General features: G+C 62.3%; 3 protein-coding genes across 5 annotated transcripts in view; 2 read left to right on the top strand and 1 right to left on the bottom strand.

The window, feature by feature from the left end:
* The window catches only part of FANCA (FA complementation group A), a 33,843-nt gene extending 24,989 nt beyond the window's left edge, over positions 1-8,854 (top strand). The window contains exons 31-43 of the mRNA XM_053987190.1: positions 335-401; positions 625-791; positions 1,086-1,191; positions 2,031-2,090; positions 2,448-2,552; positions 3,180-3,292; positions 4,002-4,143; positions 5,204-5,266; positions 6,462-6,567; positions 6,927-7,002; positions 7,382-7,523; positions 8,093-8,182; positions 8,590-8,854. Of these exons, the coding sequence (XP_053843165.1) occupies positions 335-401; positions 625-791; positions 1,086-1,191; positions 2,031-2,090; positions 2,448-2,552; positions 3,180-3,292; positions 4,002-4,143; positions 5,204-5,266; positions 6,462-6,567; positions 6,927-7,002; positions 7,382-7,523; positions 8,093-8,182; positions 8,590-8,697 (1,345 nt within the window). The 3' untranslated portion in view covers positions 8,698-8,854. The remainder of the gene's footprint in view (positions 1-334; positions 402-624; positions 792-1,085; positions 1,192-2,030; positions 2,091-2,447; positions 2,553-3,179; positions 3,293-4,001; positions 4,144-5,203; positions 5,267-6,461; positions 6,568-6,926; positions 7,003-7,381; positions 7,524-8,092; positions 8,183-8,589) is intronic.
* Positions 8,770-16,439, bottom strand: ZNF276 (zinc finger protein 276). The gene is made up of 11 exons (XM_053987053.1): positions 16,295-16,439; positions 14,839-15,148; positions 14,680-14,732; positions 13,577-14,077; positions 12,667-12,745; positions 11,556-11,636; positions 11,138-11,248; positions 10,988-11,063; positions 10,505-10,622; positions 10,167-10,266; positions 8,770-9,551 (listed from the first exon to the last, which is right to left on the bottom strand). The coding sequence occupies exons 1-11, from the start codon at positions 16,437-16,439 to the stop codon at positions 9,266-9,268; spliced, it is 1,860 nt and encodes a 619-aa protein (XP_053843028.1). The 3' UTR covers positions 8,770-9,265.
* A 136-nt stretch (positions 16,440-16,575) lies between these two features.
* VPS9D1 (VPS9 domain containing 1) lies at positions 16,576-22,540 on the top strand. 3 transcript variants are annotated; one of them, XM_053987078.1, is made up of 16 exons: positions 16,576-16,694; positions 17,135-17,207; positions 17,292-17,384; positions 17,493-17,655; positions 17,943-18,054; positions 18,177-18,239; positions 18,398-18,450; positions 18,530-18,617; positions 18,957-19,042; positions 19,412-19,593; positions 19,734-19,863; positions 19,935-20,122; positions 20,197-20,278; positions 20,373-20,477; positions 21,143-21,491; positions 21,568-22,540. In XM_053987078.1, the coding sequence occupies exons 1-16, from the start codon at positions 16,578-16,580 to the stop codon at positions 22,381-22,383; spliced, it is 2,700 nt and encodes an 899-aa protein (XP_053843053.1). In that variant the 5' UTR covers positions 16,576-16,577; the 3' UTR covers positions 22,384-22,540. The 3 variants fall into 3 exon arrangements, with proteins under 3 accessions (XP_053843053.1, XP_053843052.1, XP_053843055.1); XM_053987077.1 differs by having other exon boundaries at positions 19,133-19,593; XM_053987080.1 differs by lacking the exon at positions 21,568-22,540 and adding an exon at positions 20,617-20,728 and having other exon boundaries at positions 19,133-19,593; positions 21,143-21,228.
* The last annotated feature ends 211 nt before the right edge of the window (positions 22,541-22,751 follow it).

The following is a 22,751-nucleotide window of genomic DNA, read 5'->3' as shown; positions in this document are numbered from 1 at the left end:
GTGGCCCTGTGGGACTCAGCAGTCTGTGCAGAAGCATCCTGCTGTGGGGGGCAGAGGTCTGGGGCTGCAGCCACAGAGAGGCCCTCGGCTGGCTGGCTGTTTAAAGCTGGCTTTGTACTCAGCTTTGTGTGGCCACACAAGCACCAGTGCCCCGGGGGAGTGGCTGGAGCTGGAAAATGAGGAGGGAGCTTAAAGGAGAGCCACTGTCTCAGCTACAGCTTATTTAAGGCACAAAGTTTCAGCTCTGTGTTCATCTGAAGCATCTGACTGTGTTTGAACTGTGCTTTCCCCTGGGCTAGCAGGGGGAGTTACCTCGTGTGTCCCCTCATTTCAGGCTGGACCTGGGTGGCTGTGGCCAGTCGAAGATGTCGGTCAGCCCCGAGATTCTCTGCAGGCTGCAGGTGATTTCAGACTCTGAGGTGGATGTTTAGTCCTTGAACTTGACCAAACTATTCCCTCATTGCTGGCTGTTGGCGAGGCTGCATTGGGCTCTGACCTGTGAGCTGAGGTGTGGGGATTGAGAGAGGTTTTTCTTGTTGATCTCTGGTTGCTTCAGAGAGACAAAGAGGGTTTGGGAGCAGGCTGGTGCGTGGCCCTCACTGGTTTCCCCACCACCCTGTTCAGGAGCTGGTGCTGGAGCTGAGGTGCAGGCCAAAGCTGCTTCCTGGCTGCTCAGCTGCCCAGAGACACTTCCTGTTTGAGATCCTCCAGGGAAGACTGACAGGCAGCCAGCACAGGTCTGCTCTGGGAGAGCAGCTGTGGAGGCAGCAGGAGCTGCTGCTGCACAGGAGGTAAGAGCAGGCCTGAGCAGCTGGGAATGCCTCCAGCAGCCCTGCTGCTCAGGGCAGGCTGGTGTGTGCAGCGTCCTCCCCTCTGATTCCACAGCAAGTGACAGTGACACTGCACGGCATGGGGACAGCTGTGCAAGGCACACTTATTCCCTGGCACCCACTGGAATTAGCTGTGTTTCCATGTGCCATCTTGGGCTACCAGTTGCCCCTGCCAGGCTGGATGTCACACATCTTCCTGGGGAGGCTGATTCTCTCCCTGACAGTAACCTCAGTTTTCATTCTTCCCTGCCCAAGGATTCTGGTGGGGCTGCCTGCATCCACCCTGATCACCACGTGTTGGAAGGGGAACAAAACAGTGTTGGACTGTGACAACTTCTTTTGTTTTGTGAACTCTGAGCTGGTAGGTGTTGTAAGCCAAATGGTGGTTGCTCATTGGTAAATGCTCTAGATAAAGACCTTAAATTTGAATTTAGGGAAGGAGGTCACATCCAAACTACCCAGAGAAGGTGTGGCTGCCCCATCCCTGGAAGTGTTCAAGACCAGGCTGGAGCAACCTGGTCTATGGAAGGTGTTCCTGCCCTTGGTCCCTTCCAACCCAAATCATTCCATGATTCTGTGACTTTTGGGTTCATTCATTCGGAGTTGTGGTGGCATTTGACACTATTAAGAGCAAATCCTTGGGTGTCACTTTGTTTGGTGAAGTGGGTCACAGACAAACTTACAGTGCTCCTGTGAGGCCTGGGAGGGGCTGAGCATCAGCTCTTCTCCAAACCCTCTCTCATGCCAGCGCCTTGAACTGTTTTGCTGTGGAGTGAGATCCTCCTCATCCTCCTGAGAAACATCCAGGGACATCCCTGCAGCTTTCTGGGAGAAGGTCATTTGACTTGCAGGTCCCTCAGGACCCTGCTTTGTGCTCCATGGAGAGCTGATTTCTATTTATTCATCCTGACTGGCCTTTCCAGGCCCTCCTGTGCTGCCATATTAGGCACAGCCAGAAACCTCTGATCCCCCCAGGACTGGAAATCCATCTGCTGTGCCATCCTGGGTGCGGGGGCTGTGCAGCTCAGCTCCTGGGAGAGCATTGCACAGAAACCACGTTCCACCAGCTGAGCTGACGTTCAGCATTCACAGGGTGGCTCTGTGCTGGCTGAGCCCTGAAATGCTCTTAGGAAATCCTATTGCAAAGGGAAGGAATGCTGATGTTGTTGATTTTGTTTCCCTGTCCATGTGTTCCTGCAGAAGAACGTCAGTTCCAGGGGGTATGCGCTCTCCTACGACATCACAGCTCACTTCTTCAGGGTAATGCTGCTTTTGTCCCTCTGCCTCCCTGTCCCTGCTCAGAGCTTTCCTCCTGACACACGAGGTGCAGGAGGAGCTTTCCTCCTTCGCACCCTCCTTTTGAGAACTCTTGGTGTAATTCCGAGAAGAGCAGTAACCAGGAAAGTGAGGGGGAGCAGCAGGGGGAAGGCAGTGGTGGAGGTGAATTTTAATACAATGCAGCAGAGCTGGTGGGAGGAGGAGCTGTTGGTCGATGTTTCTTTTGCTGAGCCGTGCTGACCCCTACAGTTGTCTCTGATCAGTTTACACACGCTCAGCGAGGGATTGGAGCAGCAGAGAGGGATGTGTGGAGCCATCCTGTCATTTGTCCTCTTCCAGGGCCTGCTGAGTGCCAGCCTGGACTGTGAGGATGCAGCAGAAGGGGTCAACGAGGCTCTGGCCACGTGTCAAACCAAGTGCCCCGTGGTGCTCCTCTCTGCAGCGGTGACTGATCTCATTTTGGTGCTCTGACTTTGGGGGGAAGCCAGCACCAGCTCAGAGAGCTTGTGTTAAACACTATCCAAGTGTGTAACTTTCAACAGAAACTCTTAAAGCCTTTGGAAATCGGCAGGGTGTTTTAGAGCCCTGGGTATCACTGATCCCAGCTCTGGGCTCCTCGGGGTGTTGCCACAGGGTTTTGTCAGAGTGGGAGCTGGGAGGCTTGTCCTGGTCCCTGATGCACTGTGTGGGCTGGTTGTCACATCCAAGCAACCAAAATGCCCCCAAATCCCAGGTGTTATTCTGTGTGTAACTCCTTGTGTGCAGTTCTACACAGGGATGCACGTTTTGGTGCATGTGTTGAGCGTGGCCATCACCTCTGTGGAGCAGTTCTTTCATGCTGGCTGCTCCTGCCAGAGGAGTCCCAGGGCCCTTGGTGTGAGCACGGTCACAACTGACCTTCTGCATTGCCAGGATGTGGAATTTCTCCCATTTCTGATGTGTGCATGTACAGCTTGGGCTTTTCCACTAAGGAGAGGGGAAGAACCCCTTTCTCTGAGTCCCTGGCTGCACCTGACTGCAACCACTGAGCACCCCACTACTGATGCTGCTGGTTTCCATCTTTGTCCCCAGCTTTGGTGGCCGAGGCTGGAGCCAGTACTTTGCTCTCAGTGGAAGAGACTCTTTGGGGCTCCACTTGCAGAAGAACTGGACAGGCTGAGGGGCTGGCATGGCTCAGGTACCAGGTGTGTGTGAGGGATGGGGCAGGGAGCTGCTCTGCTGGAGGAGGGGATGCTCACGTGGGCTGAGCCTTGCAGGACAGCTCTAGACAGACTCCCCTGGAGGGCTTAAACTCAAAATGGGTCGTGATAATGATTTAGTCTGGCCCTGTGTGTGATGTGGGTCAGAGTGCTTCCCCATAAGGACAAGGGAGTCTCTGCAGAGGAGGCTGGAATGCAGAGCCCTGGTTAGGCAGAGCCTTAGCACGGTCTTGAGTCATTCCCAGGAGCTGCCACACCCTTTGCTCCCTGGATTTGGGCAATCTGGGCTCCTGAAGTGCTCACTGGCTGCTTGCTTCCTTCTTTACCTCTCCTCACACTGTCTGTCAGTGCCCTGCAGCTTTTCTCCAGAAGCTGGGAATTTATGTAAGAATCTCCCTGCAGGTTATGGCAGGTGATAATCACATGCTTCTGTAGTATAGAGTTACTGCCTGTCCAACTGCTGATAAAAGAGATTTGAGAATGCTTCTGTCTGCCTCTAGACTTTGGCTTTTTTACAACTGTCTCCATGTAGCACCCGACTACAGGGAAAACAAAATGAAGAGAATGATTTCTTTTCTTGTCCCAGTCACAAACTTGCACCTTTTCCCAAGTCCCTGATTTCCTCCTCATTCACAGCAGTACTTTTCCCCCTTTTTAACCTGCAAACCCATGACATGTTTGTTCTGTTTCCCAGGTTCCTTTGTTCAGGAGCAGCTTTCCCTGTCTCTGACCCCCCTTGGCTCTCAGCTGCCTTCCTGCATGGTGCCATCCTGCAGCAGTCACCACGAGGACGAGGGACAGAGGCACTGGAGAGGCTGGGGACTGACGCAGAGCAGGCAAGGCTGGGTGCATTTCGTGTCTCTGCTCTTCCCTACACCTGAAAACCAGAAATAGGAGGTCTCTAACTGAGAGAAGTTGTCCTGAGATTGAGAGAAGCTGTCCTGAGATAGTGCTGCATCCCTGGTGATCCCTGCTGGGAAGTCTTGCTGGTGGATAGTTGATAAAAGGTGGCTGTAAATTGTCGGTTGCTAAATTCTTATCCTGAAGGCAAAGTTGTTGCAAACTTAAACTTTTACCTCAGACTCTGGCTCCTGTGAAGTCTGGGAGGGCTGTTCAACAGCTGCTTTAAAAACTGAAGCTGGAGAGAGCCCTGCAGAGAGGGAGAGCTCGATCCGTGGCGTGCCAGGATTCCCTCTCCCTCCAGCAGCAGTCCTTGTGGATTTCAGCTTGGGCAACTTGGCTGGAAAGTTAAGGAAATGCAGGAAGTTTGTGAGACAGCAGTGCAGGCATTTTAAGGGCTCTGGGAAGTTGTGCTGGGATTCCCAGAGACAGATTTCCTGAGGGTTTTCCCAAGTCTGGTGCAGGAAATGGCTCAGCCTGTCACCTCAGTGCAAGGGGAATTCTCTGGAGGGCTCTGAGGAGGAAGCTGGGCTGCTGCCCTGCACTTCTGGCTGTTGATTTTCCAGGGAAGAGCCAGGGTCAGAGCTCAGCATGGGGAGTGTCCCTGTGCCAGAGGGACACAGGTGACACTGCTGAACCTGGGCCTCGAGTTTACTCTGGGGGTTTTATTGCTGCAGGCAGCAGCTCCTCTTCCTGTGGGATTGACTCCTCCACTCTTTGTACTGGTCTGGAGCCAGAAGCTGCCAGTCAGAAACTGGTGTCACTGAGTGCACTTGGCACACAGGGAGTAACTGCAGCTTTCCCCTCAGAATTCCTGGAGGGTGCCAGGGGCAGTGAGAACTGTGGGAGGGCTGGGGTAACTGGGATCCCAGAGGTGAAACACTCTGAGGTTCATCCAGGTCCAGGCTGGGAATGCACCTGGTGAAATGTTCATATTCCCTGACTGGGAAGTCACCACTGCAGGCACAACTGACAGGCAGCCTCTTTTCCTTGCAGCTCCTTGTTGCTCTGCTGTTCTTCTCAGTCCTGGATCTCATCTCAGCCAGAATAGCACCAAAGGTGAGCTCAGCCCCAAGGGAATTCTCACGACACTGGATGTGTCTGATCAGCTTGGTTTGCTGCCCAAAAATGCTTTGTAGCAGCACTGGGAAGGCTGGGAGCTTGTTCTGCCAGGAGGAAGGGATCAGCAACACCCCAGACAAGCCTGCTGAAAGCCCTTCTGTTCCCATCAGATTAAACCTGAGTTTTCCTCTCACTGACATTATCTCCCCTTTCACTACTTTTATTTCTCCTCCTGGATGATTTATTATTTCCAGTTTCCTGTTCAGACTTTTCACCCCCCAGGTAGTGCAGGAACCTCATGTCTCACTCAGCTTTTGTGTAGCATCTCACATCTGTCAGATTGGTGTTTTTCCTCAGGCTGGAATGTGGTACCTCATGGGAGAAGGGCTGCTCAGGAAGGAGGAACATTCGTTTCCAAATGGTTTAATGCTATTTAGTGAAGGAGCAAAGATGACAGGCTGCTTCCAGCCTGCCCTGAGCATCCTGCTGCCTGTGAAGGCTTGTTTCTGTCCCTTTGCTGTCACCTCAGCTTTGAAGTGCAGCCATTTGGGGAGTCACCTCACAGATGGGATCAGGGAGCAGATCCAAGGCAAGAATAACCATTTGGTCTCAGTCTGCCCGTGGGAGAGTCTGGGGGAAGAGCCAGGGAGGAGAGAAACATCTTGAGCAGACAGAGCTGGGAGGTTAATCCCTGTGAAATGAGTAATGAAAAAAGAAACCCCACAAAAATCCCAAGACATGTTGTCACTGGAAGGGGATGGAAGATGTTGTCACAGAGGGGATGGAAGCTGCTCCAGTGAGGTGGGTGCAGGATGTGCAGTGTCTCTTGGTTAATCCAGGTTGGATGGGGCTTGGAGCAACCTGGTCTAGTGGAAGGTGTCCCTGCCCATGATGGAGGGGTGGAACTGGATGATCTTTAAGGTCCCTTCCAACCCAAACCATTCCACGGTGCAGCTTGCCTCTCTCTCAGTGGAGCCCTGTGGTGGCCTGGTTCAGTGAGGAAGACACTGCCTTGCTCTGGTGCCCAATTCCCCTGGGGGAATCCAGGCTGCCAGGTGAGGGGAAAGACTTGGGGTAAATTCCTCAGGTCCTTTAGCAGAGCACTTCACGTGCAGTCTCTTGTGGGGGTTCCTTCCTGCTTGGATGCAACCACAGCCCAAGAGGAACAAGACCTCTCCTTTCTGACACCCAGGAAGGAGTGGATTTCCAGACATCTCTGGAATGGTCCCTGCAGATCCTGCAGTGCCTGGAAAGGAGGGGCACATCCTGGCCACTTCTCTTCCATTCAGCAGAGGGAGGTGAGTCCTGTCCCCAGGGGCTGGAAGGACGGGTGACCCATCCCTTGGGTTGGAGTGTCCCTGTGAGAAGGGGCTGCTGGGCCTTTGGAAGCAGCATGAAAACCACTTGTGTGAGAGCTGAGAACATCCTGCTCCTATCCCAGACTATGGCAGACCCAGGAATGGCTGAACTCAGCCTTGTCCCTGCTGGTAGAGAAAGCCCGAGGGGACAACTTGCTTCTCATGCCGGTCACCACCCCCAAGCATCCTTATTTATTGTGGCCTGGAAGGAAACTGCGCAGCCCCTGTGCTGCTCCAGAAGTAGGAAGGGTGAGCTGAGGCCCTCTGAAGGTGCTCAGTGCTTCTCCCTGTCCTTGCAGACCCTGGGAAGGGCCGTGTCCTGCGCAGCGCGGCCTCGCAGCGGCACACGCGGCTCCTGCCCCTGGCGTTCTACAGGTACCGACCTGCCGGGCTGGGAGGGAGCCCTGGGGGGTGTGGGTGATGGCTGGCACCCACAGCAGCTGGCACGGAGGTAACAGCACTGCTGGCCTGTAGGTGAGCACAGTTACCTCTTCCCTGAGCAGGACAGAGAACCTCATCAGGCACGGTGCTGTCTGAGGAGCCCTGTACCTTTTGCTGAAGAGCTTTGCCAGAAGTGTCCCTTCAGCCCTGTGCTCCAAACACGAGCTTTTGGAGCCAGCTTTGCTTCCTGGGGTGGCCCTGCACGCCTTGGGGACTCAGATCAGACAGGGCAGAGCAGCAGCTGTGTTTGCCTCGTGCCTGTGTGTGTCCCATGGAGCCAGAGCTAACAGAGCCCATGTGTGACCCCCTCCAGCCTCACCCCCAGCTTCCACCAGGAGCTGCTCCGGCGGGAGCCGACCTTCCTCAGCGTGGCACTCCAGATGTACATCCAGCTGCTCCAGCTCTTTGTGGAAGGGGAAGTCCTGCCACAGTCTGATCAAGATCCCACAGAGCACGTAAGCAAAGCCTGGACTCTTTTTTTCTCCTGTCACAGACTCCCAGAATGGTTTGGGTTGGAAATGATCTTAAACCTCATCCTGTTCCACCTCCTGTCATGGGCAGTGATGCCTTCCACTGTCCCAGGTTGCTCCAAGCCCCATCCAGCCTGGCCTTGGACACTTCCAGGAATCCAGGGGCAGCCACAGCTTCTCTGGACAACCTGTGCCAGGGCCTCCTCACCCTCACAGAGAAAAATTTCTTCCTAATATCCAGTCTAAATCTACCCCTCTCCAGCTTAAAACCTCTCGTAACTGATCCTATTCTTTAGCTCTTCCCCTGCAGCAGCACTTGCAGCATTTCTCTCATTCCCACCTTCCGTGCAGAGCAGAGGGAGCTCGTGCAGGTTCCTCATCCCCTGGGGCAGAGAGGAACTGCCAGGGCTGCTCCAAACCCCGAGCACCCCCCTGCCCTCTGGGCTGTGACAGCCTCGGGTGTGGAGTTGTGGCTTCTGCTTCTCCTCTGAAGCAGGGACTGGGCTGAGGGTGGCGTTTTGCCTCCATGGCCGTGTCTCTCCCGTGTCGTGCAGGATCCCTTGGAGCTGATCTCTGCAGCCCGGCGGTTCCTGCTGGGAGCCATCCCACACTGCCCTGCCCAGAGCCTTGGGAACACACAGCCGGTAGGTGCAGCGCTCTCCCTTCTCTCCCTTCTCTCCCTGTGTGAGCTGGGAGCGCTGCTGCGGCTCCCTCGGGCACTGATCCCCACCTGTGCCAAGCTCCGTGCTTCCCTGACCCACCCGGGGATGCCCCGTGCTGCTGGAACTCACCTGGGAGCAGGGGGACACCTGCTGCTCAGCCGTGCCATGGCCACATCCTCCCCCGTTCCCAGCACATCCGACCCTGCCCTCGTGTGGCCATTCCCGCTCGGTCCGAGGGAATTGTCAGGCACAGCCACGGGCATCAGCGGCAGTTTTCCCCCTCCTCCGCCTGTGCTTGGCTCTGAAGGCAGCAAAATGCCCCGGTGTTGCTGGAACTGGCTTTGGGGAAGCACGAGCAGATCTAAACTGGCTCCCTGCCCTCTCCCCAGCTCCTCAGCACCTGCGAAGAACTCGACCCAGAGCTGGGAGCCACCCTTCTGCACTTCTCACGGCCTGCTGTGGACATGGAGCTGGAGGAGGAGCTGGAGCTGTTCTGAGGAATGGACTCAGCCCAACACCTCACTTACACCTAACACAAAGAGCCACCTTTCTCACCTGGGCCATTTTTTTCAAATTACTTTGTAAATAATTTATTACAAGCATAACCATGAAGCTCTTGTTACAATAAAAAGTAGGTTACAAATTTTCCGTTTAGACTTGCTTTGGGACTCATAATTATGTTGGATTTTTTTTTTTTTTTTTCCTTCTTTTGCAAAACAAAATGTCTCCTTAAAGTTGTCCCACTGTCCTCTGTCCCCCTTGAGCCCCCGGGGGCACCTCTGTGCAGGCAGGGAACAGTTGTGGCCAACTTGGTTTCTACGACGTGTGCGTGGGGCTGGGGACGCGGAGGGTGCTGCCAGCGTCCCTTCCCCTGGGATTAGACACTCTTAGTACAACACTGCCGAATCAGACGTGAGCATGGAAATCACTGCATGAGAACAAGCCTTTTCTGAGCAAGCTGAAGCTAATTCCACGGAGTTCTTTGGGAGACTAAAACGTAGATTAAAAATCTCCAGTGCCGTAACGGCTTCTACGGGGCTGGGCTGGGAACGCGTCCCCGTCCCCTCAGGTGGGCTCGGGCTCCGCAGTCACTTCTGGCTTCACCGCCTGGCCTGCCGCAGTCCCTGAAGGAGTGAGGAGCAGGATGGGCTCTGGCTCCAGCGGCTTGCCTTTGTCCTGAGTCTGGGTCAGAGGGTGCACCATGGACATGTGGACGTTGAGGTTATGGGCCTTCTCGAAGCGCTTCCCGCACTGGTCGCAGGCGAACTCCAGCTCGGCCTCGGCTTTGTGTTTGGTCATGTGGTACTTGAGGGAGGCGCGCTGGCGGCACTGGAACCCACAGATCTCACACCTGCCGGGGCAAAGGGGGCTCAGCACCAGCCTGGAGGAGCGCTGGGGCCAGAGCAGGTGCTGGGAACGGACATTTCATTGAGTCACAGAATCCTGGGGCGGTTTGGCTTGGAAGGGACCTTAAAGCACATCCCATCCTGCCCCCTGCCATGGGCAGGGACACCTTCCACTATCCCAGGCTGCTCCAAGACTCGCCCAACCTGGCCTTGAACACTTCCAGGGATGGGGACTCCACACCTTGTGCCAGGGCCTCACCATCCTCACAGGAAAGAATGACTTTCTGATATCCCATTTAACCCTGCCCTTCGGCAGTGGGAAGCCATTCTCCCTTGTCCTGTTACTCCAAGACCTTGTCTCATATCCCTCTCCAGCTCTCCTGGAGCCCCTTTAGGCCCTGCAAGGGGCTTTAAGGTGTCCCTGGAATCTTCTCCAGCCTGAACACACCCAGCACTCTGAGCCTTTCCTCATAGCAGAGGTGCTCCATGACCCTGTCCTCATTCATTCCATTTCAAGTGATCCAGCCAGGATGCTGCCAGCTCCAGGCAGGGTTTACATCCCAGAATTACTGTGCCAGGGTCAGTGACTGACCCCTCTGATCCCCCTTGGAATCACTTACTGCAGGGGCTTCGCTCCCGAGTGCCGCATCTGATGGACCGAGAGGTGTTTGCGTTGCTTGAAGGTCTGCCCACACTCATCACAGATATAGTTCCGTACCTCTGCCACGGAAACGGGAGAGTCACGGCTTCTGCCGAGCTCCTGGGATGTGCCCCGCACACGCAGCTGCCCACGCTCCCTGTGGGAGCCTGAACCCCTCCCCTGCCTCACGCCCCCTGCTTGTTCCACGTTCACAGGCACACAGGGAGCCCCGTCCCCCCTTCCCCCGGAGCCTCAGCACCTCCAGACAGGGAGCCACGAGGCACTGGGTGTCTGTGCCCTGCCAGCTGTGGGACTCACCCGTGTGGATGAGCTTGACGTGCCGCTGCAGGTACCGGTCGATCATGAACACCTTGTTGCAGCCAGGGTGAGGGCAGGGCCTCTCCCGCACCTCCTCGTGGTGCTCTTTGATGTGTTTCTGCAAAGCAAGGACAGAGCTTCTGACAGGGAACAACCTGGATCCCCAGACACCGAGACCAGTGTGTGCACAGCCAGGATTTGCATCCCGATCCACCCCTGGCAGCAGGGGCTTCAGCTGGACACACTGCAGCCTGTTCCAAGGGCTGCTGTGAGCCAGTGGCAGGCTTCCAGGACAGGAGAAACAGGGAGAGCCAGAGCAGATTGGAAAAGGCCAGGTCCCCCAGCAGGCTGCTTTTAGTGGCTCACTGCCTCCTGCAGAGTAGGGTGGGGAATTAAACCCATCAGGGATCCTCTGCTCACATGGAAGTGGCTCCGGAGTACCGGGAGCCACCGGCGTGGGGCAGGAGCAGAGCCTGAGCTCACCTTCATGCCATCAGCCCCTCTGTAGACAGCGGTGCAGCCCTGGTAAGGACACTTGTAGATGGTGGGCAGCTCCTCCCTGCAAGCAGAGGTGTGTGAGGTGGTGTGGGCGTGGGGCTGCAGCCCAGCCCGGCCCTGACGGACCCTCCTTACCGTTCACATTTGATTTTTTTTTTCCAGCCTGGCTTAGGACCCGGCTTCTTCCTTATTTTGGGCTCTTCCGCCTTCTTTGCTTCTTTAGTGTCACTTTTCTTGCCAGAAACCCTCCAAGAAAGAAGCAGGACAGTGGCTTAAGACTTGATCTTGGTTTTAGACCCACCGAAGTGTCCCCAGCTGTTACAGCTGCCTGTGACCTGGCAGAGCAGGAGCACACACAGCCCCAGGTACACGAGCCAGGCTGTGCCTGTGCCAGGCTGGGGATGAGGACCCAGCCAGTTTATCCCAGTGGGGAGCTTGGGGGCATCTCTGTGACCCCCAGGCAGGAATGTGTGGGGAACAGAGCCACAAGGAAAGGCATGTCGGCCCCACAGGGGTGGGCACCAGCCCCCCACCCCCCCTGAGAGCCCCTTACTTCTTCTCGGGGTAAGGCTCGAAGGAGTCATCTGAAGATTGCACGTTTCTCTTCTCGCTTTCATCGTCGCTCAAGAAGTCCCTGAGAGAGAGAAGCTGCCCTTTACCAACGTGACCTCGGGCTGACCCTCCAGCAGTTCCCCATTCCCAGCACATCCATCTCCCCCACGGCACGTGTCCTCCTCCCCGTCCTCTCCCCAGGCAAACACAGCGCCGGTGAACACAGCAAAGACCCAAACCAGGTCCTTTTAGGGCTAAATCTCTGCAAGAATAATCAAACCACTGTCAGGAGAACAAAAAAGCGGCTGTTACTGAAAGGATCTATTCATGGGTGAGGGATGTGGCTGCTGCTTCCTCTACTGGGAAAAGGAATTTTGTGGAGCAAGAATGTCACATAATTGTCTGGCGCAGGTTAATGAAGCTGCGGGTTGTTCTGTTTTCCCTCAAATCTAACAGCCACATTTGGATTTTTCTTTTTCCTCCTTTTAGGCCTTAAGCCATACAAGAAGCAATTAATTCCTGAAGACAGGAAATAGGCAATAAATCGTTGCAGGCCTTTCAACGTGACAGCTGACAGGCTCAGCTGGCACTGGGGTCACTCTGCACTTGGCCCTTTAGACTCGCAACGCCTGGATTCGTGTACTTACAGCCCCATTCCAAACACCTGTGTTGGACTGAGCCAAATCCTTGCTCACAAAAGACTGCAGAGCTGCCAGGTACCTCCCTCTCCCATTTCCCAGTTAAAGGCTCTCCCCCAGGAGCAAATGGGAGCCACTCCGTGCCTCCCACTGCTCTCCCGCAGCCCCAGCCATGGAGGGAACTGCCTGGAGCTTGAGGGGCTGCAGTAGCAGCTCCCAGCACGGCTCCTTCCCCAGCAGAGAGGGGACAAAACAGGGCCAGGATTGCTGGGAGCAGCCCACAAACGTGGAGCACACGTGCGTGCAAACCCCCCAGAGCAGAGGAGGGAGCTCAGAGCCTCAGTGCCGTGAGCTCCTCAGTGCCATGGCTGCAACAGAGCCCCCGGCGCTGGTGGAGAAAGAGCTCTCCGGGCTGGGGAGTTCCCACTGGCAAAGAAGACAATTTAGGCCATTTTAAACCCACTCTTCTCTCACCCCTCAGAAAGGTCACTGAACTCGTCTTTTACCCGCTCATCCGACGTTGCAGACAGAACCTGCTTCCCACTCAACTGTCCTAGGGAATGAAGGAGAACACGGTGCGTTACAAGGAAAAGCAGCAGACCCACGGCGGCCGAGGAGGAGCCGACTGCTCCGGCTGCACTCGCGTGGTCACACCGTGGGGAACACGTGGCAATCAGTGATTGTTTGAACCAAACTGTCCCCTCTGCCCAGAAACGGCTCTCCCTGAGCTCCACCCTGACCCTGCAGCTCCCAGGAGCAGCTTTTGGTTCCTCCTGTGACACCTGTAACTGAAAGAATTGTCCCCAGGCAAGTCCCAGCCGCCATTCTTGTGTCCAGCAGCAGACACCTCCTGTGGGTGCTGGAGCTAAACACAGCCCCACTTCTGGAACTGAAAACGGGTGTTAATTCCTCGCTTCTGGAAGTGGTGTTTGGGGCAGTGCACTCAGCCCAAACCCACTCAGCAGTTTTCTTTCAGGGGCAGAAGGGCCCCCTGGGATTCAGCATCAGCTGCTGCGCAGCAGGGAAACCCAGCTTCAGGGTCGAGCCGAGAGAAACATCTGGCAAACGTGGTGCTGAGGAACCACTGACCATTCCACATCCCCAGGAAGAGCCTGGCAGCAGGGTCTCCCCTCTATCAGAAAGGGAACATCACACAGGGCCAGGAGTATGACCCCGTGTTCCCCTGTCCCTTCTGCACAGCTCAGCATCCTCCCCCTCAATCAGAGGCCAATCTCTGAGCATCTCCCAGAAGGATCTACGCCCTCCTTGAGGAACAGCAGTCTCCAAGGCGAGGAGCCAGCCCCTTGTCGCTCCCTGGGCCACCTCTCCAGCTCCCTGTCCTTCCCCTGAGGCCGGGACAGAGATCAGGAAGCAAATCCCTTACCTGTGGCAGTGCTCAGAGGGGAGACAGGCTGCGGCAGGGCCTGCTCCCGGCCGGAGGCCGCGCTGTCCAGCCGCGAGGGAGACGGATCCCTGTCCTGCGGCGGCTCGCTCTCCACACGCGGTGGCACCGCCGTGGTCCCTTTGTTGGCGGGCTGCTGGCAAGGAGCTGTCCTTACTGGAGCATGCTGGGCTTTGGGAGTGGGAACAGCCTCGGCATTGTCCGCCCCGGCCCCGTTGTCAGTCAAGCGCTGCTGCGCCGAGCCCTTGCTCCACTCCCGTTTGACGGACAAGGCGTTGTCGAGCAGCACGGAGCTGCAGTCCGAGTCCGTGTCCATGACGTAGTCGTGGCCGTCCCCGCAGCCCCAGACGGCGCGGATGACGCCGCAGTACTCGGAGGAGAGCACGCTGCGCAGCCCGGGCACCGAGGCGCAGCCCCCGGCGTGCGCGTGCGTCCACGTCACCAGGCTGTGCAGGCACTGCGGGCTGGACGTGATCAGGTCAACTGGCCAGGGGAGAGGCAGCACAGTCAGGCCTGGGCACGGGGCGGGGGACACGCAGGGGACAGGGATGTGGATCTGCTCCCACCCAGGGCTGCCCCACGAGGCAGGTGGGAGCCACCCCAAAGGGCTGCGCTGGGGCAGTGCCAGCGCCTGCCAGGATCACAGAACCACTGAGGCTGGAAATGACCTCTGAGATCACCGAGTCCAACCCATGACCAAAAACCACCCTGTCAGCCAGAGCGGAGCACTGAGTGTCACATCCAGTCTTTCCCTAAACGCCTCCAGGGACAGCGGCTGCACCGCCTCCCTCCATCATTCCCAGCTGAAAGGGTATTTCCAATTGTCCCCAGTGTCCAGCATCAGCTGGGACAGGCCTGGCACTGCCACCAAATCTGCTCTGCCTGCTCATCCTACCCCCAGGTGAGCCTCTGCCTGCTTGGCCCAGCTCAGGAAGGTGAAGATGCTCTTGGGAGGAAGGAGAGCCATAACCAGCTGTGTCAAAGGACACCAGAACCACCCCCGGGCCGTGGTCATTTCTCACCACCCATCAACCCCAGCCCTCTGCTGGTGGCGTGGCAGAAGGAAAAGGGGAGTGGGCACTCACCCAGGCAGGAGGCACCTCCTTCCATACCCGGCTGCGCCTGGACCCCGCTGCTCCTGCAAAAACCAGAGCGGCACGGTGGGCTTTGGGGGTGGCGGAGGGACCGCGCGGCGGCAGGCGGCGGCGCGGCGCCGCTCCCGGGAGGCGAGGGAGGCCACGTACTTTCCTTTGGACTTGGCGTGGCCCGTGGGCGAGGCGTTCACCCTCTGGATGAAGGCGCGGAGGACGCTGCGGCACTTGTAGAACTGGGCATGGCATTTCTTGCAGACGAACTGTGGCAGCGCGGGGTCCTGCCGCACCGCCACGCCCACCAGCCGCTGGAAGTCGGCGAAGAACACCTGGTCCACGCGGCGCTGCTTCTCCGAGTTCTCCCCCAGCACGGGCACCTTCCCGAAGGCATTGCGCAGGCTCCGCGAGGAGAACTTGCCGTGGCACAGGCGGCAGTAGCCGGTGCTCAGGGCTCTGCCGATTCCTGCCCAGGAGGAGCAAACGCGGCTGCTGAGGGACGGCTCCGAGGCACCCAGAGGCGTTCCCCTCCCCTTCACCCCTTAGCCCTGCCTCCAGCAAAGCACGGAGCACCCAGGCAGGAAAAGACCCCTCTGACCCAAACTCAGCCCTTCTGGCCGCACTGTCCCAGCGGCAGAGCCTCCTCTGCACTGTGGGGTTCCCGGGACTCTGCCAATGCCTTCCCTTGGTTCCAGCAGCTCTTCCCGCGGGGTTTACCTCCCAACAATTTACAGCTGGCACTGTGTGCCTTGGCTGCCCCGGTGCTGGCCGTCCCTTTCCTCAGCTCGCCAGCAGTGCCCTGGAGTTGGGGCAGTGTCACCTGCGGCTTCCCCACCCTGTGGGATAATCTGCATCCCTCCGCTGCACCCCGAGCGTGACGGGAAGCCCGAGCACAGCCTCCCCCCGGCCGTGCTCCGAACGCCGGGGTGGGAGCGGGCTCCCCTGCCCGGAGCACCCCGGGGCTCTCAGCACACCCCGCGGGGCTGGTGACAGTGGTGCGAGAGGGCAGCACCTCCCGGCGGAGTGTCTTGGCGGGGGCTGGACCCCCCGTTTGTGCCACCCGCTGTCCCGGGGCAGCCGCCGGTGTCCCAGCACCCACCGGAGCCGTTGGAGATCCCGCTTATCTCCTGCCCCAGCTGCAACACAGCCGGGTATCAGCCACCCCAAACCGGGATGGTCCCAGGCACCCCCAAACAGGACGGCGGGAGGGTCCTGACCGCGCTCAAACCGTGATGGAGAGAGGGTCCCGGTCACCGCCAAACCGGAGCAGGCAGCGGCCGAGCACCCCGAGATAGCGGGAGGTTCCCCCGCTCTCCCTCCCCGTGTGCCCAATTCCTCCTTACCTTGCCGTTACCGGCACCGGTGTTTCAGGGGGGGGAAGAAACTCCACGCAAACGGGCGAATTCTGACCTGCCGCCCGCTCGGCACCGAGCCCCGGGACGGGGGCTGTGACCCCGGCAGCGCGGAGGGAGCCCCGCCATACCGAGGGCTCGCCCGTACCCGGTCCTCGCGGCCGGTCCAGCCGGTGCCCCCGCAGCGGCTCCGGCCCGGGGGAAGCGACTCCGGCCGCGCCCCCGCTCCCCCCGCCCCGGTCCCCGCGCTCGGGCCTCACCTGCCTCCGGTGCGCAGGCCGTGGCCGCGGGGGGCTCGGCGGGCTCGGAGCCGCGGGCGGCCGTGCCGGGGGTCCGGCGGGGCGCGGGGGGGGCCCGGGGGCCGCCCGGGGCCGCCAGGAACCGCCCGCGCCGATCGCGCTTCATCGTCCCCGCCGGGCCCGGCGGCTCCGCCCGCCCGCAGCGCCCCCGCCGGCCGGGGGGACCCGCCGCGCCCGGTCCGTCCCGCCGCGCTCCGGGCGGGCCCGCGGCCCCGGCGCGCCGTTCCGGGCCGGCCCCGCGGCCATGGCCGCGCCGGGGGGCGGCGAGGGCCCCGCGCCGGGCCGGGGGGGCCGCGGGCTGCAGGGAGCCATGAGGGCGGCGAGCGGCGCCCTGGGCATGGACAGCGCCGGGCGGACCAGGGTGAGCGCGGGGACGGCCGGGGAGGGACCCCCGCGTTCGGCCGCATCCCCGGGACTGCACCCCCGGGGCTCCCCGCGCATCCCCGGGCTCAACCCCCATCCCCGGGGCTGCATCCCCGGCCTCCTCCTGCATCCCTGAGCTCCCTCCGCATCCCCGGCCTCCTCCTGCATCCCTGAGCTCCCTCCGCATCCCTCGGCTTCGTCCCCCGGCCTCGCCCCCAGCCGCGGGGCAGCACCCCGGGGCTCATCCTGCATCCCGGGGCTCCCCTCGCGTCCCCGGACTGACGCCCCCACTCCCGGGGCGGTTTGCCCGGTCTGACCCCGCATCCCCGGAGCCGCCCCCGTCTCCCGTTCGGACCCGGAGCTGCGATCCCCCGAGACCGGGGGGGTTCCCGAGCTCCCCCGCCCCGCGGGGTCCCCGCTCAGCCGCCCCTTTGGCAGGAGGCCTACGTGGAGTACCTGAGGAGCATCACCCTGATCGCCCAGGCCCTGCAGGAGGAGGCGGCAGGGACAGGTGAGGCAGGACCCCGTGTCGCCCCCGCGGGAGCGAGGCGGGCGGTGGAGGTCCTGCAGTGCCCTGAGCACACCCTCCCCGCAGAGAACAGCGAGGGGGTCACCCCGGACACCCCGAAACTGCTGAAGCTGGCGGAGCAGTGCCTGGAGAGGGTCAAATCCATCGCAGCGGCGCTGGGTGAGTGAGGGGTGGGGGGTCCCGTTTTGGGGAGCTGGGTGCCACCCTGCCCCACCCAGGGCCAGGCCGGTGGTGAGGCACAGCCGGCCTGTCCTGCCCCCTCCCCAGGGAAAGCCCAGGTGAAAGCGGCTGCACCGGAGCGGGGCGGGGGCCCCGCGCCTCTCCCCCGGCACCGCCGCGTCTGCTCGGACGAGGGGGGGAAGCTCTCGCCATTCCTGCCCCCGGAGATCTTCCAGAAGCTGCAGATCGCTGAGGCACAGAGCGCACGCAAGTACGGGGGGCTCGGGCTGGGAGCTGGGACACGGGGCTGCGACAGAGAGTGGTGGGGCACGGGAGGCTGACGCGGACTGGGATACAGGGGATGGGACGTGGGAGGCTCAAACACAGCCAGGAGGACGTGGGGGGTTCAAACACGAGGGGTTTGGGGCGCGGGGTCTGGCAAGAACCGCGGCACAAGGACTGGCGGTGGCCCCGTGCCCGCCTGGGGAGTCACGGAGCAGGATGTGGTCCTGGCACGTGTCCTGTGCCCTGTGGCGAGTGCTGAGGCCGTTCCTACAGGGAGCTGACCCCGCTGGAGGAGGCCTCCCTGCAGAACCAGAAGCTGAAGGCGGCCTACGAGGCGCGGGTGGCGCGGCTGAACCCAAGCCAGGCCGTGCAGAAAACATCCCTGGCAAGTGGGGGCTGGAGAGGAGCTGGGAGCCAGGCAGGGAGAGGGTCCCTGGGGGACCCCCGCTCCCCACTGGTGGCCACGGGCTGTGGGTGGATGTTCCCAACTCCCCTCCCGCTCCGCAGACGCTGTCCCTGCAGCGGCAGATGATGGAGAACCTGGTGATCGCCAAGGCCCGAGAGGAGACTGTATCCTTCCCAGTGGGATTGCTCCAAGAGCCTCTGCCCTGGCCTGGGTGTCACCCACCCCACGAGGCCTTTGGGGTCCCAGCTGGGGGCTGGAGGAGGGCAAAGGGCAGTGGGTGAGCACGGTGGTGGCTCTGGACCCTTAACTGTGCCTGGCCCAGCTGCAGCGCAAGATGGAAGAGCGGCGGCTGCGGCTGCAGGAGGCGGCCAACCGGTGAGTGGGGATGTCACCGCGGGGACCCTGAGCTGTGGGGACACCCAGCAGTGCCCTCACTGGCCCGGGGTGTCCCCAGGAGGTTCTCCAGCAGCGTGGCCCTCACCCCCGAGGAGCAGGAGCAGCGAGCACTCTACGCTGCCATCCTCGAGTATGAGCAGGACCATGTGAGTGAGTGCGTGCCAGGGGCTGCTGGCAGGGCTGGAGGCTGTGCCACGGGGCAGGAGGCTGTGCCATGGGGCTGGAGGCTGTGCCACGGGGCAGGAGGCTGTGCCACGGGGCTGGAGGCTGTGCCCTAGAGCTGGAGGCTGTGCCATGGGGCTGGAGGCTGTGCCCTAGGGCAGGAGGCAGTGCCACAGGGCTGGAGGCTGTGCCATGGGGCAGGAGGCAGTGCCACGGGGCGGGAGGCTGTGCCACGGGGCTGGAGGCTGTGCCACGGGGCTGGAGGCTGTGCCATGGGTCAGGGTGCTGCAGCATCCCCGTGACCAGCCCCGGACGCTCCCCAGGACTGGCCAAAGCAGTGGAAGGCGCAGCTGAAGCGGAGCCCGGCGGATCTCTCCGTGGTGTCAGGGCTCTTCTCCTGCCTCCTGAGGTACTGCTGGGCCGGGCACGGCCCTGCCAGAGCGAGGGGGCTGCAGCTGCTGCCGGCGCCCCCCGCCCACCCCCATCCCTCTGCCCGCAGCTGCCCCGAGCACCCCATCACGCAGCTGCTGCGGCGGCTGCAGTGCGCGGTGTACGCCCGGCTCTACCCCGCCGTCAGCCGCGGCCCCGCCGACGCCTCCCCCGCCTCCCCCTCGGGCCTGTCCTTCCTGTCGCTGGACGCGGGGGGCTCCTCGCTGCCCGCCGAGCCGGGGGGCCGCCGGCTCCGGGCGTCCCGCAGCCTGCACTGCATGTTCTCCGTGCCCGAGCACGGCCCGGCCGCGCTGCGGCACAGCCAGTCCAGCACCCCCCTCGCCGACAGCGGCGCCCTGGGGCCCGCCGAGCCCCCCGAGCCCCCCCGGGAAAGCTCCTTCGAGGACCTGGAGCGGTTCCTGGCGTCCCCCGAGGGCTGGGGCCCCGCAGAGCCCCCGGCCAGCTCCGGACAGGACACGGCGCTGCCCGAGCTGCTGAAGGGCGTCGTGAGGGACATCCACAACGCCATCGGTGAGGGGCAGCCGAGGGACCGGGGGGGCGGGCGGGGGGCTCTCCTGCGCCCCGTTTTGACCCGGGGCGCAGGGTGGGCAGGATGGGGGAGCCCAGCGTGGGTAGGACAGGGGGTCCCAGCGTGCTGCGTGCCTTCCCAGACAGGCTGCTGGCTCTGACTCTGCTGGCCTTCGAGGGGCTCGGCAGCGCCGCCGGCAAGGACCAGTGCCTGGCCTGCCTGGAGGAGGCTTTCTTCCCCCCGCTGTGGGCCCCGCTCCTGGCCCTCTACAGGTACCGTGACCCGCCTTGGAGGGTACCGCTGACCCCTCGCTGGCACCCCCCCGTCACCTCCGTGCCCGCAGGACCGTGCAGCAGCCCCGCGAGGCGGCCCTGGCGCGCAGCATGGAGCGGCACCGGCGCGCCAGCCCCGCCGACATGGGGCTGGCCTCGCGCCTCTTCCCGCCAGGCCAGCCCGCGTACGCCTCGGCCGTGCAGGACCTGCGCCTCATCCCGCTGGAGACCTGTCCCCGCAGGAAGCTGGAGTGCATCGGTGAGCGGCGCTGGGCACGCGGGGCGGGGGGGCCCGGGGCTGGCGGTGACCCTGACGCCCGCCCTGTGCCGCAGTGCGGGCCCTGCGCGGCATCTGCGAGTGTGCCGAGGAGTACTGCGGCACCCGGGACGCCCGGAGCCTCGCCACGGCCGCCATGTGAGTGCACGGAGGGCGGAGCAGGGTGGGGCAGGTGCAGTGTCGGGGTGCCAGCCCCCGTGGCCACCGTGGCTGATGGCCCCTGTTGTCACAGCGGGGCAGACGACCTGCTGCCCATCCTGTCCTACGTGGTGCTGCAGACGGGGCTGCCCCAGCTGCTCTCCGAGTGTGCCGCCCTGGAGGAGTTCATCCATGAGGGGTACGTGCCAGGGTGCCGGGACACCGGCACCCTCCCGGGACAGAGCTGTCGGGAGGTGGCTCGGAATAGCAGCGGGGGCGGTGGATGTGATGGTGTCCTGGTCGTGGCGGTGGTGACGGTGCGGTGGCTGTGGGCACAGGTACCTGATCGGGGAGGAGGGGTACTGCCTGACGTCCCTGCAGAGCGCCCTGTCCTACGTGGAGTCCCTGCAGTGAGGAGGGGGCGGCGCGGGACCCCCACGCCCCGGGCAGGTGCTGCCGCCCCTCCGCGGGTCCTCCCGCCCGCCGGGGGGCGCTGTGGCGCGGGGGCGGGGCTCAGCCCCCGCGTTGCGGCCCGGCGCGCGCGGAAGGGGAGCGGGGAGGGAGCGCGAGCGGCCGGGACCGGCAGGTGCGGGACGGGGCGGGGGGGAACCGGGAGCGGGGCGGAATCAGGGCCGGGTGGGAACACCGGGAGGCCTCGGCCGTGGAGGGAAACGGGGGGAAGCCGGGCCGGGGAGTGACACCGGGAGGACTGGTAGCAGCAGGGAGGTGCCGGGGAGGCCTCGGGGGAGCGGAGTTCCGGAGCTGAGGCTTTGGCGGGGGGATCCTCACGGGTTCCGGAGGGGCGTGCCGGGGTTGCGGGTCTGGCGGGTCCCGGGGTGGGGTCTCACGCTGCTGTACCCGCAGGATGTGTGCAGGCTCGGCGCTGCGGCAGGAGCAGCGGCAGGACTACGGGCAGGAGTTCCGGCAGGAATTCCACCAGGAGTACCGCCGCTCACTGGAGCGGGAGCTCGGCCCCGCCGGGACCTGCCCCGGCCCCGCCGTGGCGGAGCGGCTGCGGCAGCGGCTGCAGCAGGAGCCGGCGCTGCTGGAGGCCCTGCAGGAGGACGCCCTGGCACTGCTGGCCCGGGGGCTGCGGGACCACCCCGACCCCCAGCTGGCGCTGCGAGGCCTGGCCAGCGCCTTCCGGCTGCTGGAGCTGGCGGCCGTCAACCTCTACCTCTTCCCGTGGCGCCGGGAGTTCGGCACCATCCCGGTGAGGCCCTGAGGTGGTGAGGGGTGTTGTGGGGGTACCCAGGCACCTCCAGCCACGCTCCCCGCTCTCCTTGCAGACCTTCTCCGGCGCCTACGTGCACCTGCTGCGCCCGGCGCTCCCCGAAGCCGACCTGGTGCGGAGTTTGGGCCGACTGGGCTACGAGCGGCGGGACCAGCACCGCCTGGCCGTGGGCCAGCTGCCCCCGGGCCCCGCACTGATCGGCGCCGCTGTCGGCTTCCTGGCCTGCCGCCTGGAGTGCGAGATCCTGGCGGAGCTGGCGCCGCGGCTGCGGCGGCCCCGCGCCGATGAGCTGCTGGAGGCGCGGCACCGGGCCGGGGGCACCGAGGGCTGCCCGGAGATGCTGCAGGAGCTGGGGACGCAGCGCGGGGCGGCTGCCGACTGCGGTGACGACGTGGATCTCTACCGGGAGAGCCCAGACAGCCCTGAGGACACGGGGAGCAAGGACACGGCCCCACCAGCGCTGTGGAGGGACCCTCAGGATGTGCCCGCGAGGGGCTGGGGACGCTGCGACAGCACGCTTGGGCCAGAGCCTGCGGGCAGCGCTGATCCGGACACCTCTCACCTCCTCCCGGAGCGGGAGATGGCGGGGCCCGGCAGAAGTCCCCAGGTGCTGGCGGAGCCTCGGGATTCCCTCCAAGCCACGCCGGAGCTGCCCTGCTACCAGCTGCACTCGTGCCTGCACCGGGGCATGCTGCCCTCGTACTGCTGCAGCACCTGCCGGCAGCTGCACGGCGGCAGCTGCGCCGTGGGACGCGCCTGCCGCGGCCGGCACCGCGGCCAGGAGCTGCGCGGGGAGCGGCAGCAGCGCCTCTGGCTGCAGCGCACGGAGCTGGACATGCTGCTGGCCAAGGGCTCTGCGCCCCGCTCCTGACACGCCTGCTGCCCCTGGGGAGGGGAGGGCACGGCCGCTGCTTGGCACAAGGACCCGGACTCGTCAGCCCCCAAGACAGCGGTGGCCAGGCCCTGCCCCAGCCCGGGCACTGCTGCTGTAAATTATTCAGTGCATCAGTAAAGTGGCTGCCTCAGCACGGGGTGTTCTGTCCTGGTGAGAGGGACCAAGATGCCTGGTCCGGGGGCAGGGGCTGCAGTGGTACCTGACAGCACTTCACCCTGCAGGAGCAGCTCCTGTCTCCCTGAGAGTGAGGGCCAGGATCCACTTAAAGCGGGGCAGAACCTGGGGTGTCACGGATGTGTCCTTGTCCCCAGGGTGACACAGAGGAAGGAGAGCAGAGCCACAGC

Source organism: Vidua macroura, chromosome 11, assembly GCF_024509145.1.
Source record: "Vidua macroura isolate BioBank_ID:100142 chromosome 11, ASM2450914v1, whole genome shotgun sequence".
Taxonomy (NCBI): Eukaryota; Metazoa; Chordata; class Aves; order Passeriformes; family Viduidae; genus Vidua; species Vidua macroura.
This window is presented reverse-complemented; position numbering and strand designations above follow the sequence as displayed.

Coding starts and splice junctions, on each gene's coding strand:
- ZNF276 (XM_053987053.1), bottom strand. CDS start 16,439: ATGAAGCGCGATCGGCGCGGGCGGTTCCTGGCGGCCCCGGGCGGCCCC. Junction 11,249..11,555: donor GAGCCTTACCCCGAGAAGAA/GTAAGGGGCTCT, acceptor TCTTTCTTGGAG/GGTTTCTGGCAAGAAAAGTG. Junction 9,552..10,166: donor TCGGGAGCGAAGCCCCTGCA/GTAAGTGATTCC, acceptor TTGCCCCGGCAG/GTGTGAGATCTGTGGGTTCC.
- VPS9D1 (XM_053987077.1), top strand. CDS start 16,578: ATGGCCGCGCCGGGGGGCGGCGAGGGCCCCGCGCCGGGCCGGGGGGGC. Junction 20,123..20,196: donor CAGGAAGCTGGAGTGCATCG/GTGAGCGGCGCT, acceptor CCTGTGCCGCAG/TGCGGGCCCTGCGCGGCATC. Junction 21,492..21,567: donor GGGAGTTCGGCACCATCCCG/GTGAGGCCCTGA, acceptor CTCTCCTTGCAG/ACCTTCTCCGGCGCCTACGT.